Source organism: Saccostrea echinata, unplaced genomic scaffold (genome assembly GCF_033153115.1).
Source record: "Saccostrea echinata isolate AGI-Se365-2 ecotype Australia unplaced genomic scaffold, CSIRO_AGI_Sech_v1 ptg000013l, whole genome shotgun sequence".
Lineage (NCBI taxonomy): Eukaryota > Metazoa > Mollusca > Bivalvia > Ostreida > Ostreidae > Saccostrea > Saccostrea echinata.
This window is the reverse complement of record NW_026889762.1, coordinates 5,858,960-5,879,760: the sequence shown is the minus strand read 5'-3', so window position 1 is coordinate 5,879,760 and position 20,801 is coordinate 5,858,960. Positions and strand designations below refer to the sequence as shown.

Below are 20,801 nucleotides of genomic sequence, written 5' to 3'. Positions count from 1 at the left end.
AATGAAATTTAATGCCCATGAAACCTTCTTGGAAGACTAAAGAACGAAATTTTATCCCCACAAATATCTGTGTTTCTACAGTATACATTTAAATGTAATATTCACATTCCATCTATTAATTATCTTAAGCAAATGTTAGTTAATTGATGACTACTCTCAACAAAAGGTGACTTAAATAACCTCTTCGCTTGTGTACTAAATCCAAAGGATTAAAAAAAAAAAAAAACCTTATGTGAACTGAAAGGGACGGTGAAGCACTTCACACATCATGACATGTTTGTAAAAAAAATGACAACTTTAACACCACAATGATCTATAGATAACAATCCATTTCAAGATTAATTCTGGCTAAGATATCTCACCGTTTCCTTTCTCTCGGGAGACCTTTCTATAAAACTCAGACGTTGTATTTCTTGTGGAGATTCTATCAGTAGTGGCTCAGCTTCCTTTGCTGGAGAAATATCCTCTTTTGTCAGCTTTTTTTGTTTACGATTCAAGGATTTTGTTTTTATTTTTTTCATGGTTTTCTCTAATTTTTCCTCTCCCATTTCTTGTTGTTTTCTCTCAGGAGATCGTTTTAAAAAACTCTGACGCAAATTTTCTTGCGGAGAATCTAGCAATATTTTATCTTCCATTTCCTGTTGTTTGCTTTCTCTCTCTTGGTTCAATTTCCTCCCCATAGCTATTAGAATGTTGAAATTATAATAATTAAAATAAAGTATATTTGATAAATGGTTTTATTTTCTTGTTAACAAAGAATGTAAGGACTTCAAAGAGCTTTTAATTTAAAAAAAAAAATAGAAAAATAAGCAAGAATTTCAATAGCTCAAAGAATCTAACAACAAAAACTTAGACATATTACACGTGTTTGACTAGTTTGAATATTTCTAGAATAGATATTTAACTCATTATAAATGAATAATTGGACATGGTATCATAAAATTCAGAAAAATTTAAAATTTCAATTTTTGATAGGAGTTTTCTTTCAAAATTGAGTATGTTACACTGGTGCCTGATCGATATAAAGTGAAAGAATATAAATTGTTTTAAAACTTACTTCTCCATGACACCTGCTTGGCATTATCGGAAGATTCAAGTGTTCTTGTTGTTGGAGCTGGAGGTGAATGCTGAGTTAAAATCGCTGCTTTTTCAAGAGATTGAGAAGGTTGACGTCTGCTTTCCTTTTCTGAGAACATATTTAAATTGTGAACAATTGAAAGAGGTTTGGGAGGTGCTCCAATTATATGCCAAGGTCGAAGAGGAGGATGTGGAGCCCTTCCAGGTGATGCTGCAATGAACATCTGGGTAGGAGGTGGAAGGGGTGGTGTTGGAGTCCCTCCAGGTGCTGCTGCCATAGGGAGTGGAGGGGGTGGTGTTGGAGGCAGACCTGCTCTAAATTTTGAAGGCCGCAATATCGGAGTACGTGATGAAGGAGGTGGTTCAGGAACAACAGATCCATGTGTTTTCTTTGATAAAGGTGGTTGAAGTCCTCCAACAGCACCTGCTCTCATAGTTTGCTGGAACATTTGAGAAATTGGTGGTGGTCCACCTCCAAAACCTGAGGTTACTCCAAACATTTGTTGTTGGGGCACTTGGAGTTTAGTGACTGGACCTCCAAACACATTGTTAGTAGACATTTGTTGTGTAGGTGCCCCAAACGTTTGTCCAAAACTAAACCCAGAAGTTTCACTTTTTTCGGAAACTGATGAGAATTGATATGCAATGTTTACACTAGATAAAGCGGGTGCCCCGAAGGCAGGAGGAGGGCCAAAACCTTGCACACTTCCAAACGGACTGCTGGCTGATGGTGCTGATTGTGAAGATAGGGTCCCAAATGCTGGTGGAAATGACCCAAAGCCTGTCCCACTCTGTGGTTGTGATTGGGCTCCAAAAAGTGTGTCTTCGTTAGTTATCAGTGGTGGTGGTGGTGGTGGTGGTGGTGCAGGAGTACTTTGATCTTTCCTATGTCGTTTTTTCATCACACTCTACAAAAAAAAAAAACCTTTGTTGGCTAATAATTTTTAAAACATAACAGAAATGTTAACCCTTTAACTAGTTTTCAGAAATATATTTTTTGTCATAAATTTAATTTTTTATCTAAATTATCATAATGGCATTATTCTGGCTTAATTTATATTGGTATATATATGTTTCTTGATATGGTTTTTGATACGTTTGCTATTCCGGATAAACTAAATTCTGTCCTTTTTTATTTTTATTGATGTGGAGGTAAAAAAAAATATGTTCCATATCAAATCAGCAATCTTACAACAAGATTATGCTACCTTTCAGCTTATTTGCCAACGCTTATCTTTGCCTTTCACAACGGTGTGTCTTTTGTATATTTTTGTTATAATAATAATCATTCTATAATGTCCATGTCGTTCCCAACTGTGTATTCATATCATTAAATCACCGTCACGGTAGTTCAGTCGGTAGAACGCTCGCTCTGTGATCGGAAGATCGTGAGTTCGAATCTCGATCACGACTTACCTAAGTTGATAACAAAAGTCGATAAAAAAATAGGAAGTTACTGTTCCTTCGCCATGCGCTCGGCACTCTGAAGTGTCACGGCAGGCATTGGCACGATCAAGTTCCCTCACTGCTCAATGGTCATGAGTGCCAAGTAGAGGTCTAAATTTGAAGTCTTTCACCGGTATATGGTGACGTCTCTATATGAGTGATAAATTCTTGAATGGGACGTAAGACAACTTACAATCAATTAATCATATCATTAAGTTTTAATAATTAAAATGAAGTCCATATTTAATGTAAAAACTAGAATTTATGGCACGATTAAATGACTCTAGGTCATAATCATAGAAAAGAAAAATGTAAGAAAATTATGAAAGAATTTAATTACACTCACCAATTTGTATAAGTGTTATGAGTTTGATGAATATATTATCAACTGTTTTTTTCTACACTGTGATAAAAGCAATTTTTTATTAGAGAAGTAAAATGTATATCTAAAACCAAGACATGAAAACTATGACACAGTTGAAAAGTACTTCAATTTGATGTGTTTTGTGTGTTAAATTTGAAATAAATATTTTAAACAGGTTTTTTTTGAAGATGCACATGTAAATAGTAAAGAACAGAAAAATTCCCACCAAAATGTTAAAAATATTAAAAATATCTTATTTCTACACTGAGCTAAACACAAACAAGGATGTGGAATTAGAAACTTATGCTAAAGTTGAATATGACGATGAAATCTAAATAAATTGTTATCTTGAAAAGAACCCTTGAAAGATCAATTTAGAAACAATATTAGGCACAAAATAGTTGTTAATTTAAGTATACCATGTTTTGAACTGGGGAACACAGATAATGCAAGAATATAGTATACACAGTTTGTGACAGTGTCTCCATAAATCAAAGGTTTTAACAATGTTTAAATCTGTAGCTCTCTGATTATTCTGTCTGGATTTCCTAAATCAGAACAGTGCAACTATGAAGTTATCAGACGGGAGGACGGAAAATGGAAATGATAAATACTATATGTCCTGGCCTTATGTTGAGTTACAAAAATGTACCGTTGCCCGCGTGGCGCAGTGGTTAGAGCGTCTGCTCAAGAATCGCAGATTAAGTACCTGATCCTTACTTCGCGGGTTCAAATCCCACTGTGGGAGTGGAGACCGGTCCTTCGGATAAGACCGTATAAACCGAGGTCCCATGCCGCAGTAGATGTTGTCTCGAAAAAGATCCCACACTTCTCAATGGTCCCGAGTGCCGAGTATAAATTCGCAGCCCTCCACCGGCAAGTGGTGGCGTCTCCATATGATTAAAAATTCTCGAGAGGGACGGTAAACAACAAACAAAAATGTACCATTTGAAAGTATGACACAGTAGTAAGTATTTTTTATGAAATGGGACTTCGTAGACACTCAACAATGAGTTTCCTGCAGCTGATTAGACAAAAAAGTTGGATTACATGTACTTAATCCCAAACATTACTTTATACGGTATACTCTAGAGACATACTGTAGAAAGTACCTTCTCACTTTCTTTTGAACCATACACTGCAGAATAAAATGCTTTCTTTTTCCCTTCCTCTTCAAGCGCTTCCTCTTTAGAGTAATCCCAATCTCCTTCTTCCTCCTCCTGTAAAATAAACAAGAGGGTAATATATGTTTTGACCACTACTATTTCATGATTAATCTACCTTATTTACACATTCCCTTATAACGTACTGTACTCGTATTACAACCAAGTTCCTAGCCAAAAAAAAAAAAAAAAACCATAATAACTTATTACAATATCAGGTTTTCCCTATCACATATGCTTTGATTTTAATAAATGTATCTATCACATCAAGTACAAAGATTCTTGATAACCTATTGAGTATTGTGGCCTTGCCCTATCCCTAAGGTCCTTGAGTTGAAAAAAAATTAATCCATACTACCCATATAATATATATTTTGCTCTTTTTTTTTGTTTTGTTTTGTTTTTTAGAAATATGACTGGAAAAGAGTTGTCCTTTTTTCTAAGGCATTTATTAAACATGCAGGAATTAATATTAAGTTTGTCCTAACGTCCTATATCAGTTGAAATGGACAAGGAAATATTATTGACACTTGCCAAGTAATTTTTCTGTGAAGAAAACATTTCAGCTAGAACAATGGTCAAAAGACATGAATTCAAAAATCTGGGTTCATTAATTATGCAACATGAAAGATTGTAAAAGTGTATTAGATTGGATGAAAATATCTTTAATAATTCCTCTAACACAGGGTTTTATTATACAAAATAGATAATAAAGTCAAAGGTCATTGGGAATGTCAAGGTAAAAAAAAATGGACAGAGTTGATAAATTCATCCCAAATTATAAATCAGTGCATAAGCTTTCATAAACATAGGTAATCAGAGATTACAGAGCTCACCTCAACGAATGTTGTCTTTAATGCAAAGTTTCACACTAAACTAATAATCTAGTAGACAAGTGTACATCGTCGCCTGCGTGGCGCAGTGGTAAGAGCTCTGCTCTAGAGTCGCGGAGTAAGGAGTTGATCCTTACGTCGCGGGTTCGAATCCGACTCTGGGTCCCATGTCACAGTAGGTGCCGGCACGAAAAAGATCCCTCACTGCTCAATAGCCATAAGTCCGAGTATAGGTCAAAATTTGTAGCTCTCCACCGGCAAGTGGTGGCGTCTTCATATGAGTGAAAAATTCTCGAGAGGGACATTAAACAACAAACAAACAAACAAAACACGTGTACATCCCAAGATGCAACATTTATGCATTGGGACTTAACTTATCCAAAAACTAATCACTCTTCCAGAAAATGTAATTCAAATCAAGCATCTGAAGCAAGTTTAAGAGTGTTCATCCCTTGACGCATCATCAGGGCAAGTTTGCTTCAGATAGGCCTTATAGTTTCTTGGTAATGGACCTGCGCCAAAAGCTTAAACCTGGTCACTCATTCGAAAATGTAATTCAAATCCAGCATCCGAAGCAAGCCTGGTAGTGTCCATCCTTACATATATCATCCATGCAAGTTTGGTCAAGGTACAGCAAATTCTTACTTAAGAATGAACCTGCTCCAAAAACATTAACATGGTCCCTCATCTGGAAAATGTAGGTCTTATCCAGCATCCGAAGCAAGTCCAGTAGTGTGCATACTTAGATGTACCACCCATGCAAGTTTGGTCAACATAAGGCTTATAGTTACCTTAGAAATGAACCTGCTTCAAAAACTTTAACCTGGTCACTCATCTGGAAAATGTAAGTTAGATCCAGCATCCGAAGCAAGCCTAGTAATGTGAATCCGTAGATGTATCATCCATGAAAGTTTGGTCAACATAGGTCTTATAGTTTATTGGAAAACTTTATCGTGCTCCAAAAACTTTAACCTGCTCTGAAAACATTAACCTGGTCATTCCTTAGTTGCAGCATCTGAAACCTTGACTGGTACAATGAAACACACAAGAAATATTTTCCATGCAACCCTGATCAATGCAGGGCATAGAAGTACTAGATAAGAAAACTGCACCAAAAATTTAACCTGAGACGCCGACACCGACGCCAAGGGTATCACATAAGCTCCACCAACTTCCTTGAGGTGATCTAAAAATGTCTTGAAAATTTTCAGGGAAAATGAAAAAACCCTTAATTAATTTGAGAAAAGTGAGGCGAAGGTCAAAAGAAATTTTAAGGTAAAAAAAAAATATAGTGGTGTATAATTCTTATTAATAAGTATCAGCTTATAAAGTTTGAAAGAAATATGTTGAAACTTTCTTCGAAACTGGGCTGAACACTAATTTAAGAATAGTGTTTGTTTTGTTTGTTTGTTTGTTGTTTAACGTCTATATACTCAGAACCAATGAGCAGTGAGGGATCTTTATTGTGCCAACACCAACTGTGACACGGGACCTCTGTTTACATAGCCTCATCCGAAGGACCGGTCTCCACGTCCCGCAGTGGATTCGAATCCGCGACGTAAGGATCAACTCCTTACTCTGCGACTCTAGAGCAGACTCTCTAACCACTGCGCCACGTGGTCTACTCAATTTAAGAAAAGTGAGGTCAAGAACAAAAGACAATCAAGGTAAAAAATTGTTGATGAAGTTGAATAGCTCCCATCAATATGTATCAGCATATGAAGTTTGATAAAATACTTTGAATAGTTTATTTGTAACTGAGCTAAACACAAAGTGTGATAGATGGACAGACAGATATAAGAAAGATGCACAAACACTAACACTATATGCCCTGGCCAATTTCAAGGCGTGGTATATACAAATGTAAATTTAAATTGAAAAAGCTGATGTCAGCTTTTCAATAAAAAATTAAATATAAGGGCAATGTGTTTGAATTTCACTTTGATCCTCACGCATTTGGCATTTTAAACATTTCTCTTCATTAATACAATTATAATTATAGTATGTTTGTTTGTTTATTGTTTAACGTCTCTCTCGAGAGAATTCTTTACTCATTTTGAGACGCCCCCACTTGCCATTGGGGGCTGCAAATGTATACCTATATTTGGCGTTCAGGGCCATTGAGCAGTGAGGGATCTTTTGCGTGCCAGCACCTACTGCGACTCGGGACCTCGGTTTATACGGTCTCAACCAAAGGACCGGTCTCTCGTTCGAAACCGTGACATAAGGATCAGCCCTTTACTCCGCGACTCTAGAGCAGAAGCTCTAACAACTGCTCCATGCAGGCAACAATTATAGTATGAAAATATTTTTTTATTAATGTACTTAAGTGCATGTGATTCCTATTGAAAATAAAAACTTCAATCCAAGTTCTCTAAGTCAATCAGATCAAAGTATGGGATTTTCTCAATTATTTACGATTTTAAACTTCAATTGTAGCCAGTAACCGAGGAAGTTCAGTATTTTAGGTCTAAAATAGTGATTATCGTGTAGTGTTAACACTATATAAATATAATTCAAAAACAGATCTACCTAATTGGTAAATTTTAAATTTTATTTTACATAAAGTTTCACGCTTTATGTCGCTAATAAGTCCTCTAACAAAATGTTTTCAAATTCTCTTGGAAGTAAACTAAATGTTTAGAGAATTTAATTCTAGGAATATTTGTCCGAATAGACAAGTTGAAATAAGTTAATGCTAATTACCATTTCACTCCTATTTTGAAGCAAAAAAGTATCTACATCAAAACTGGACGTTATCTTCTCTGAAGCTGAGAATATTTTTTAATGGCTTATCCTACTTTAAGCTTTAAAATTTTCTTGTCCGATCTCTTCTTGGACAAGGGCATCAATAAGTCAACAATACTATCTTCCACGTTTTTTAAATGACAACTGAATGTTTTTAAAATTAAAATTAATGGAATAAAATAATTTATTACTGAAATACTGGCTCTATGTTCAAGGGCTTGAAACACAATATCCCGGTGATCTTCTACAGAGGGCTTTTCAGGCCGAGGTGGAATTTTCTTTAGAGTTTGTCCTCTAGTTATGGACTGTAATAGAGTCTGTCGGTCTCCTCCCCCTCCCCCACCTCCTCTGTCTCTCCCTCTGCCTCTTCTTATCATTGATTGTGGTGGTGGAGATCTCAGAGATTGAGGCGGTATACTAGATACACTTACAGATGGTGGAAACCGAGGTATTATATTCTTAGTGGGTGGTGGTGGTGGTGGTGTTTTTTCCTGAAATTTTCATTTTGTTTATTCATAGTTATTAAAGCAAAAATCGTTTGTTGTCCTATCTATGTTAATTTAGCAAACTTCAATCTCCACTCAGTGAGGATGTTTTTATATTAATAAAATAGGCTTTTAAAGTATTTGGAAAATATTTGAAGACTTTTTCCCCAAGTTTACTCATGTTAATTCGTTTTGCCCATCCTACCCTTTGGAATATTTTGAAAAAAAATCAATTTCTGTAAGTCATCTTCTATGAAGCTGTTGTCCTTTGAGAATATTTCATATAACGACCCATCATTTTTTAAACTTTTTCTTGATCAACTCTCATTGAAAGAGAGCATCAATAAGCCAACAATACTCTATTTCTTATTTGAGTATTAAGTGATTCTGGAGAGACAAAATGAAAATGTGAAAACATTTCCATGACATACACTGACAATGGTTATATTTTGATCAAAAAGGCTCAAAATACAAGAGGCCCGTAGGCCACATCGCTCACCTGAGCACATTGGCTAGGCAAAAGCACAAATCAGTTCAGTATTGAAAAGTTTACGGGGGGGGTTGGATTGAATTTTAAACTACCTGATGATGCTTCCATGTCAATAAAACAAATGGCTTAGTTGTACTTGAGATAATTTTTAACAAGTTGTGTTTGTGAAACACTGATGCCCCCGTATGGCAGCTTATGGCGAAGGTTATTGTTTCTTCAAATGCAAGTCAAAATCCAGGCCAAAAGATAAAAAATGTTGATACCCAAAGAAAGGTCTTGTCTCGAGGAATACACCTGTGAAATTTGAAAGACCTAGATACAACTGTTCAGAAGTTATGGCGAAGGTTAAAGTTTTTTAAATAAAAGTCAAACGTCAAGGTCAAGGTCAAAGTGGTTGGTATCCAAAGGAAGATCTTGTCACAAGGATTACATATGTGAAGTATGAAAGCCCTAGCACCAACAATTCAAAAGTTATGGCCAAGGTTAAAGTTTTTCAAAAGTAGGTCAAACTCCAAGGTCAAGGTCAAAAGGTCAAAGTGGTGGTTGGTATCCAAAGGAAGGTCTTGTCGCAAGGATTACATATGTGAAGTATGAAAGCCCTAGCTCCAACCATTCAAAAGTTATGGCCAAGGTTAAAGTTTTTCAAGAGTAGGTCAAACTCCTAGGTCAAGGTCAAAGGGTCAAAGTGGTATCTATCCAGAGGAAGGTCTTGTCACAAGGAATACACTTCTGAAGTTTGAAACCCCAAGCACCAACTGTTCAAAAGTTATGGCCAAGGTTAAAGTTTTTCAAAAGTAGGTCAAACTCCAAGGTCAACGTCAAAAGGTCAAAGTTGTTGGTATCCAAAGGAGGGCCTTGTCACAAAGAATACACATGTGAAGTTTGAAACCCCAAGCACCAACTGTTCAGAAGTTATGGCCAAGGTTAAAGTCTCATAAAATTTTGCAAAAGTGGGTCAAACTCCAAGGTCAAGGTCAAAAGGTCAAATATGATGGTACCCAAAATAGGTCTTGTCACAAGGAATACACATGTGAAATATAAAAGTCATAGCTCCAACCAAACAAAAGTTATGGGCAAGGTTAAAGTTGACAACAGACAGACAGACAAACAGAAAACGGACAAACAGACAAACAGATAAACAGACAAACAGACAGACAGGACAAAAACAATATACCCCCGGGATCTTTCGATCCGGGGGCATAAAAAAAATTTCCACATATTCCTTTGTAAAAATTTGATCCTGTACATTTAGATAAAGCCTTGAAATTCCAAAGGTAGGTCATCATGGGTCCTCAATCTACATTTTAGATAAAACACTCTGAGAACCCAAGATGATTCTAAGCCAATTAGTATCTGTGAGTAGGTCATGGTGACCTACTTATCACTTGTCATTCTCTGAGGACCCAAGTTGCATCAACTAACTTCGTTTGATCATTCTAAGCCAAATAGTACCTGAAATATTTATACAAGTAATAGCTTTTCAAAAAGCTTGCCTGACTAATCAATCAATATCTATGGAACGTATAAGCAAGAGAGGTGCTAGAGGTCCGTCAGCAAGGAGCGATATATTTGCGATACTTCATTACACAAGATGTACAATTGACTTTCTCTTGAAAATCTCATAACCAAATACTACAGATTAACGAATATCTAAGACATGCCACTATTTAATCATGTATTAGTTAGCCCACGGGCTGACAAGTTACGTTGGGATGAAACTCTAAGTGCGCTATCTAGAGTAGATTATAATTTTGGGAAAAATAGTTAGATGATTCGTTTTAAAGAATTTCATATTACATTTACTCTCTTACTAGAGGGCGCGCTTCTTCATGCACACTCTCTGGTCAGTGATAGATTGATGCGACGGCCTCTTTTTATAGACTGGTCTGTTTTCCGTCGTTCTCGACGACGAAGTAAATTATGAACAGTTTTAACTGCCTTGGTTTGAAGTGTTTGAGACAAAAATGCTTCAATGCTGCTCTAGAATTCAAAGTAAATGGACTGTACACATTATAGCTAGAGCAAAACAAGATACTAATACCCCCCCCCCCCTCCAACCGGACGAAACTCACGCGCTGATGGCCTTACCATATACATCTATTATAAATGAGTTTAAAATACATCTTTATGTACAGTTTTAAAATTGTCTAGTTTTTTTCTTTTCAATCGATTTCAGGACCTTTCTCATAATTATAATAACGTGCTTTTATATGAAATGAAAACTAGTAGAGATCATGATGTCTTCTTCATTTTGCCGATTCTTTGCTTAGAACCTTATGGGAGTTAAGCCCATTCCTCTATGGGTACTGACCAACACTCTTGTCACTCACTATCCTTGTTCATCATAAAGCATGAAATAATATGCTACTGGCTGTACTTTCTAAGCTTTTTAAAAAACCCAACCTTGTAATGTACATTATTAATGAATGTAATATTGAAAGAAAAGGTGGAAAACAGACTGAATCAAGAAGGGATGTCCCATTTACTAGGTCGAGGGAGTTTGTTTATGATTGGAGTAGTTCACTTATGGGATAAATAGTAAGAATAATCAGCAAATTGCTTTCGTGTTGCCTGCCCATATACAATGTGTTCTTTTAAAAATGAGATAAAATTTACTGTTAATAAAAAATCTGAAGCTTAAGAATCAGGTTAAAAGAATAAAAGTTATTTATTTCCATAGAAGTTATCACACCCATTCAATAGAACAATCCAAGAAAAAGGCGCGAAGATAATTTACGTGACATTTGGCGCGAAAAGATTGTGTCACCCCTTTCGTAGAAGGCAAATCAACTAATCCAGAAGTTTAGAAACGCAGAAAACATGTTACACGGACATGCCCGTGCAAAGAATCGCAAATGATAAATATGTGCATGCGAAAAAAAAAAAACTGAAGGAATTAAACAGATTATTATTTTGCATCAGTAATATGATTCTTTCTTCTGCAAACTGTATTTGTTTAAAGGCAGGTAACAAAATCCAGTGTAAATCAGCTTCCAGAAAATCTAGTTCATTAAGAATGATCGCTTAGTTTCGGATCTTGGAAAAATTAATCCTTATACTGCCTGACGCACGTGGCGTCAAGCAACAAGACGCCCAGGGGCCACATCGCTCACCTGGGCACTTTGGCTAGGAAAAAGCAGAAATCAGTTCAGTCTTGAAAAGTTTAACTATAAAAGTGGTTGGCGGGTGGGTGAGTGATGATTTGAACTTATTTGAATCTACACTTCCTGAGGATGCTTTTGAATTAATATGACACAAAATGGCTGTTGCTGATTTTTCCTATGTATTCCTATGTAAAACTTTGATCCCCCATTGTGGGGCCATCCTACCCACAGGGGTCATGATTTGAACAAACTTGAATCTACACTACCTGAGGCTGCTTCTATTTAAATATGACTAATCATGGCTTTGCTGTTCTTGAGAAGAAGATTTTTAAAGACTTATTCCTATTTATTCCTACTGTATATAAAACTTTGATCGCCCATTATGGCCCCACCCTACCCCCGGGGATCATGATTTGAACAAACTTGAATCTACACTACCTGAGGATGCTTCCATTTAAATATGACTAATCATGGCTTTGCTGTTCTTGAGAAGAAGATTTTTAAAGATTTTTCCTATGTATTCCTATGTAAAACTTTGATCACCCACTGTGGCCCCACCATACCTTCGGGGGTCATGATTTGAACAAACTTGAATCTACACTACCTGAGGATGCTTGCATGATATAGATAAGACCCGTCATGGCTTTGCTGTTCTTGGGAAGAAGATTTTTAAAGACTTATTCCTATTTATTCCTACTGTATATAAAACTTTGATTGTCCATTATGGCCCAACCCTACCCCCGGGGATCATGATTTGAACAAACTTGAATCTACACTACCTGAGGATGCTTCCATTTAAATATGACTAATCATGGCTTAGCTGTTCTTGAGAAGAAGATTTTTAAAGATTTTTCCTATGTGTTGCTATGTAAAACTTTGATCGCCCATTGTGGCCCCACCCTACCCCAGGGGGTCATGATTTGAACAAATTTGAATCTACACTACCTGAGGATGCTTGCATATAGATATAACCAATCTTGGCTTTGCTGTTCTAGAGAAGAAGATTTTTTCCCATGTATTCCTATGTAAAATTTTGATCGCCCATTGTGGCCCCACCCTACCCCCAGGGGTCATGATTTGAACAAACTTGAATCTGCACTACCTCACAATGATTCCATGTGAGTTTCATATTTTCAAGCACAGTGGTTCTTGAGAAGATTTTTAAATGATGCCATTAATTTTTCACAAATTCATAATTATCTCCCCTTGGAAGAATGCATAGCCCTTCATTTGAACAAACTAATTGAATCCCCTTTACCCAAGGATACTTTGCAGCAAGTCTGGTTGAAATTGACCCAGTGGTTCTTGAGAAGAAGATGAAAATGTGAAAAGTTTACAACGACGACAACAAAGACAACGACGACAGACAACGGACAAATTTTGATCAGAAAAGCTCACTTGAGCCTTCAGCTCAGGTGAGCTAATAAAGCCATAAATTTCAAAAGTAGGTCAGAGTGACTTACATTTAAGTCGACATACTTTGAGGACCCAAGATGCATCAACTGACAAAGTTTGATAATTCTGAGCTAATTAGTACCTGAAAAAATATTTATATCAGGTCATAGTGATCTACCTTTCAGTCGACGTACTCCAAGCATCCAAGATGCATCAACCAACAAATATTGATGACTTTAAGCAAATTAATACCCGAAAAATATTGAACTATAGCCATAAAATTCCAAAAGTAGGTCAGAGTGACCTACATTTAAGTCGACATACTCCAAGGACCCAAGATGCATCAACTGACAAAGTTTGATGATTCTAAGCCAATTAGTACCTGAAATATTTAATAAAAGCCATAAATTTTCAAAAGTAGGTCACGGTGACCTACTTTTCAGTCGACTTACTCCAAAGACCCAAGATGCATCAACTGACAAAGTTTGATGATTCTAAGCCATTTAGGACCCGAAATATTTAATAGTAATATAAATTGAAAAGTAGGTCACGGTGACCTACTTTTCAGTCGACCTACTCTGAGGACCCAAGATACATCAACTGACAAAGTTTGATGACTCTAAACCAAATAGTACTCAAATTTGACGTTTTGTATTTAAAAAAGTTACAAGTGTTATATAGAAGTAACTAGAAATATGTCCATAGGACATGAATGCCCCGCCGAGGGTATATTAGTAATGCAACATGAAAATCTGTATTATTGTATGAAATTTGATGAGAATATCTTGAATAGTTTCTTTAAAATTGAAATTGAAATCTAAAAAGTTGGATATAGATGATAAATTTTCACCAAATTATGTATAAGTGCATAAGCTTACATAAATATATCTTAAATGGTTTCTTTAAAATTAAGCAAAATGCAAATTTAAGTAAAATGAGGTCAAGGTCCCAGAAAAGTTCAAGGTCAAACGTTTTTGATGCAGTTGAATAGTTCTCATAAATACATATCAGCATATTAAGTTTGATAAAAATATTTTGAATGGTTTATTTAAAACTGAGCAAAACACTAATTAAAAATAAATGAAGTTAAGGTCCAAGGAAATGTCAAGGTCAAAAAATGTTGATGCAGTTGAAAAGGTTACATCAGTATGTATTAGCATATGAAGTTTGATAAAAATATTATGAATGGTTTCTTTAAAACTGAGCTAAACACTAATTTAAGAAAAGTGAGGTCAATGTCAAAGGAAAGGTCAAGGTCAAAAAATATTGATGCAGTTGAATAGCTCTCATCAGTTTGTATCAGCATATTAAGTTTGATAACACTATCTTGAATATTATCTTTCAAAGTGAGCTAAACACTTATTTACGAAAAGTGAGGTCAAGGTCAAAGGAAAGGTCAAGGTAAAAAATATTGATGCAGTTGAATAGCTCTCATCAGTATGTATCAGCATATGAAGTTTGTTAAAAATATCTTGAATGGTTTCATTAATACTTAGCTAAACAATAATTTAAGAAAAGTGAGGTCAAGGTCAAAAGAAAGGTCTAGGTCAAAAAATGTTGAAGCAGTTGAATAGCTTACATCAGTATGTATCAACATATGAAGTTTGATTACACTATCTTGAATGGTATCTTAAAAACTGAGCTAAACACTAATTTAAGAAAAGTGATGTCAAGGTCAAAGGAAAGGTCAAGGTCAATAAATGTTGATGCAGTTGCATAGCTCTCATCAATATCTATCATCATATGAAGTTTGATAAAAATATCTTGGACAGTTTCTTTAAAACTGAGATTTGAACAGAGCTAAAAGCAAAGTGTGATGGAAGGACAGATGGAAGGACAGAAGGACGGAAGGACGGAAGACGGACATGACAAACACTATATGCCCAAGCCATATTCATGGCGGGGCATAAAAATGTTCCACATAATTCGCAAATTAGGATGTTCAGGTTATCTGCAATTAAATATAATCTGAGGGGATTCAGTTGTAACTCATTTACTCTAAATATCCACTTTAAATCAAGTTTCATAATGCATGCAATTTGTGTACATATGTAGCTTTTGTGTGAAGTAAACTGCATCAAACTGATCATGGATATTTTTTAAATGTTTTGTAAATGAAAGTTATAACACCATAAAGATACATGATGCCTAAAGTCATATATGTTTGTGCAGATCGAGGCTGCATGAGCTTACACATTGATGTTTTGTACATGTATATTCATTCAAGATTATAAAAATTGGCGCGAAAAGATTGTGTCACCCCTTTCGTAGAAGGCAAATGAACTAATCCAGTAGTTTAGAAACGCAGAAAACATGTTACACGGACATGCCCGTGCAAAGAATCGCAAATAATAAATATGTGCATGCAAAAAAAAAAAAAAAAAAAAAAAAAAAAAAAAAAAAAAAAAAAAAAAAAACTGAAGAAATTAAACAGATTATTATTTTGCATCAGTAATATGATTCTTTCTTCTGCAAACTGTATTTGTTTAAAGGCAGGTAACAAAATCCAGTGTAAATCAGCTTCCAGAAAATCTAGTTCATTAAGAATGATCGCTTAGTTTCGGATCTTGGAAAAATTAATCCTTATACTGCCTGACGCACGTGGCGTCAGGCAACAAGACGCCCAGGGGCCACATCGCTCACCTGGGCACTTTGGCTAGGAAAAGGCAGAAATCAGTTCAGTCTTGAAAAGTTTAACTATAAAAGTGGTTGGCGGGTGGGTGAGTGATGATTTGAACTTATTTGAATCTACACTTCCTGAGGATGCTTTTGAATTAATATGACACAAAATGGCTGTTGCTGATTTTTCCTATGTATTCCTATGTAAAACTTTGATCCCCCATTGTGGGGCCATCCTACCCACAGGGGTCATGATTTGAACAAACTTGAATCTACACTACCTGAGGCTGCTTCTATTTAAATATGACTAATCATGGCTTTGCTGTTCTTGAGAAGAAGATTTTTAAAGACTTATTCCTATTTATTCCTACTGTATATAAAACTTTGATCGCCCATTATGGCCCCACCCTACCCCCGGGGATCATGATTATAATCTGAGGGGATTCAGTTGTAACTCATTTACTTTAAATATCCACTTTAAATCAAGTTTCATAATGCATGCAATTTGTGTACATATGTAGCTTTTGTGTGAGGTAAACTGCATCAAACTGATCATGGATATTTTTTTAATGTTTTGTAAATGAAAGTTATAACACCATAAAGATACATGATGCCTAAAGTCATATATGTTTGTGCAGATCGAGGCTGCATGAGCTTACACATTGATGTTTTGTACATGTATATTCATTCAAGATTATAAAAATTTGAAAATATATAAAAATAAAAATTTAATATGTAATTTATTTAATTACTTTTGCAAAGTAATTGTAATTTAATTTTAAAATTACATGTCTTATAAAGTCTGTAATTTAATTGAAGAAAAAGTCAAACTAATTATAATTTAATTTATTACTTTTTTAAAGTAATTGACCCCATCCCTGTCAAAAGGGCCATTTTCTTCTCACAGGTGGTGTGGGCCTATGTTGGACCGTTTCGGAATGCAGGCCCAAGCACTGCCTATGCATGGTTTTGAAATGAATATGGTTTATTTAATTCATTTATATTTAACAATATATGAAACATAATCCCTCACACTTTTATTTTTTTTTAATTATAAACTGCTGATACTCCCATTAAGCAGCACTTAATTTGCGAATTGAAAAAAAGAATGATTCCAACCCATATTGCACACAGCTCAATATTCACATTTAAAAAAAAGAACAACAATGTTAAAATACCATCATGACTAAGTTATATATATATATATATATATATATATATATATATATATATATATATATATATATATATATATATATATATATATATATATATATTAAATTTATATTTTCGTGATTGCAATTTAGAAATAATGAAATAAACAAGTTAAATAATGAGAGATATTCAATTCAGCGAGGCAGCAAATGCCATTGATCCCGATGACATTCTCTAAATGTGGAAATGTTTGCGTAGTGGAATTGTTTGCGAATTTTGCGATGTTTCACAAAATTTATCAACACACGAACATTTTCCAAAAAGGGTAAAATACTAAACAACAAACTAACACATATTGTAAATTCTTTAACTCCCGCAAAAATAACCGCCATACAAAAGACTTGTTGCATGTTTTTAAAATCGCAAAATTTTACCCCGTAAAAATATCCTTGTTTACAGTATTTTTTGGGCACTATTCAATCAAGAAACCGCCGAAATATGGCTGATATATTGCCGACTCGGCGTAAAACAACAATAATCAATCAATCAAGAAAGAAAGCTCGTTTGAACCTTGGAGCATGCAGGAGTTTTTTTTAAATATTTACTTTAAGAACGGATTCTTTATAATGCTGAAGGATAGACTGTACCTCAGTCTTCAGTGAAGGTTGGTCATTTTCTATCTCAGCCATGAAAGACATGTACTGCAAAATAAATAAATAAATAAATAAAAGTCAGAAAATGAGACAGTCCTAATGTCAAGAGGTCCGTGCATCAAAATGGTCATCTGAACCACTTTGGTCCTGCTGTTCAACAAAAAGGTTTTGTAAATTAAAAAAGAAACACCCCTCCCTTTATCTCTATGAAAAGATTTAACACAATTTTGTGGCCTACACTAGTCCCAAGGAGCTATCATGGAACTTCAATCCACACATGCGAATGCTTCAATATCAACATGACCGACATGCTGTTCTGGAAAAAAAATTTGCCGTATACATGCATGGTAAACTTAATTCCCGATTTATGTCCCACCCTATACATGTAACTCTAGGCTTCATAATTTTATTTTCAAAAAATGTACGCACACAACTTGATAATGTTTGATTTGTGACCCAGCTACTCTTGAAAAATATTTTATTTCATCAATTTTATATACAAATATAAAATTTAATCCCATAATTTGTCCCCATGTTACCCGATGTCTCTTCGATTGGAAAGAAAAATGAATCTGTTCAACTTGCTGAAGGTTGTATGAGAGAGAGAGAGAGAGAGAGAGAGAGATTACATGTAATCATGCTAAAAGGAATTGCAATTTTGCAGTATTTTACAGAGTTTTTGTGCTGTTATGAGAAAATACAGAATGTCTGTTCCTTAAGGTAGTTTGAAAGCACATACACTTTCAACATATGGGGTGTGATTTCATTTATCACTACCATTTATATTTTAAATACCAAATTCTGTTATCATTGATATCATGAAGAGTGGTCACAACTTTTCAAATTCTTCTTCAAATATAATATATGGAGATAACGAACGGTATTCAAGCTCAAAAGTCCATTAAACAATACAAATCAGGAGCAGAGCAAACACGGACCTCTGAAACATCAGAGGTGGGATCAAGTGCCATTTATTAGAAGCATGATTGTCCAAAACAACCGACCTTTCTGTTAAAGTAGGATTACCAGTTTTAATTAAAGTATATTTGGGAATTATCTGCATTCATTGTTTGATGATGTCCCTCACCAAGAAACTAATAACAAGGGCCCATACAAGCCCCATTGAGACCCCCTCCACGAATAACAGACATTTCAACTGAGATCCCCTCTCTTCTTCACTTTATCAGCACACTCTGGCTGAATATTCTCATCATTCTAATCAATACACTTGGTCAATTAATTATGCACAAAACACTCAAGACTGATTACATGTAAAGCAATTTAAAAATATTTTATATTACCTCATCTTCCAATTCAGGCTCCTCCTCATCAAATAAGGAACCTACTCTAAAATATCAAAATTTCTTTTTATTTCAAGTAAATATATCCTGCTTGGAGGTACTTTCAATTTTACATTTCAGTGGCTTTAAACATGCTACTACCCCAAACGCACACTGCATAAGCACAGTGCATATTCAGTTAATGGTTTGCACAAAATGTTTCACAATTTTCATGAAGTGATTGGTAAAATGATTATTGCTTTACTGTATACTCAGTTTAAGATTTTTCATTGAAAGGCCAACTGCCTCCTCCCACCACCACCATTTGTTGTACATGTAGTAAGAACAAACCCTAGCTCTCACAAGAATCACGAATCTTTTTCTATCGGAAATAGAGTTTTCATGAGTATTCATTGCAATGAATGTATCATAAATGTTACAATCCTTGGCTTAACATTTATATCATCCCTAATAATTCCCTCTATATCTTTATTCTTCTCATTTCCTACTTACACTACGTTGTTAACCTTTGACTTTCGAGTTCCATTTAGCACAGTAAGTTCTCCAAGCTGCTGACGTTGCAGGTCATATAACTTAGATTCTTTGATCTTAAATTAAAAGCATTGGATTGGTATTTTTTAGCTTGAAAACTTACAATGAATATTGCTTTTGTGTAAATTATTCCAAAATCAACAACATATATCTATCATATGTATCAAACCATTTTAAAAATAACCAAGGGCCACAATGCTGGCCTGTGTCAATTAGGTCCAATCAAAATATTGTTTGAATTCTCTATATATTCCCAAGTAAAACTGATCCCAAATTGTCGTCCCAACCTACCCTGTTCCCAGGGACCATGTTTAACAGAGCTGAATTTACCTCTGGTCGATTGTATAAAGATATAGTTACGTAACCAATAGACTAGCTCTTGTTGAGCAAAGTTTGAAATGTTTTCTTCTCACTATACTGCAATGTAAAACTGATCCCCTATAGTGGCCTAACTGTCTCCCCAGGGGACTTGATTGCAAATTTGAATTTTCACCACAAGTGGATACTTGCATATCGATATGACTAATCATATGGTTTAGAAGGTTTAAGAAGATTTTCCCTATATGTTCCCATGTTAAACGTTGATTTCTTTACATATTAAGTGGCCCAAACCTTTTCAAAGAGCTTGTAGTTTGAAAAAAAAAATGAAAGAACAATATTTGATTGATCAATTGTATGTTGTTTAACGTCCCTCTCGAGAATTTTTCACTCATATGGAGACGCCAACAATATTTGAGGATGTTTGTACATTAATAAGACTTATTTTGAAAAGCTAATCTTGAAAAGAAGATTCATAGATTTGTCCTACATAATGTAAAATCATTAGTTTTTAATGAATGAAGAGATGGACAAATTCATGTCCTCCATGAAATGTTTAAATTTCAAGTACAGCATCATGTTTATCTACCAACTATTAAATTAAATCCATTTTAATTAGAACTTTTTCAACAACCTCCAAAGTTTGTCCCCACGTAAGTAAATGCTTTTACAGTACATGTGTGCCTATATAAAAATTTGCTCCCTTATTGTAGCCCCACCCTTTCCCCATCGTCTATGATTTGAACAAGAGTCAAGGACGTTATATTGCAATTGTTATACTCCTTACAATTACAGATTCAAATTTTCATTTACAGTTGTTACAGATTTAAATGCACATTTTTGTGTACTGAATTATACATTTGCCAATTTTTTTGTTTCTTTTTTGTAACTCTAAAGGGGTTATCCCCCTGAAGCTCGAAATACTCTCTGACAAAAAAATTTTAATAAGAATATTCAGAAATATTGTCCTTCATTAATTTGTGGGTCTTATTGGTTAAAGTCATTAATTAATTGATATAATGAGGTCAAGTGTCAGAAAACAATCAGGAAGTTCTTGTAACAAAACTATAAATACGACATCTTTTCTCATACAAAAGTTTTAACCAAGGTTAATTTTTT

The 20,801-nt window shown here is 34.9% G+C and overlaps 1 protein-coding gene across 1 annotated transcript; it reads right to left on the bottom strand.

The window, feature by feature from the left end:
* Positions 1–338: 338 nt before the first annotated feature.
* Positions 339–19,673, bottom strand: LOC133186285 (uncharacterized). Its single transcript, XM_061321506.1, has 7 exons — positions 19,656–19,673; positions 19,326–19,420; positions 18,834–18,879; positions 17,527–17,580; positions 4,000–4,107; positions 1,058–1,985; positions 339–682 (listed from the first exon to the last, which is right to left on the bottom strand). Exons 1-7 carry the CDS (start codon positions 19,671–19,673, stop codon positions 339–341), a joined length of 1,593 nt encoding a protein of 530 aa, XP_061177490.1.
* Between the last annotated feature and the right edge of the window lie 1,128 nt (positions 19,674–20,801).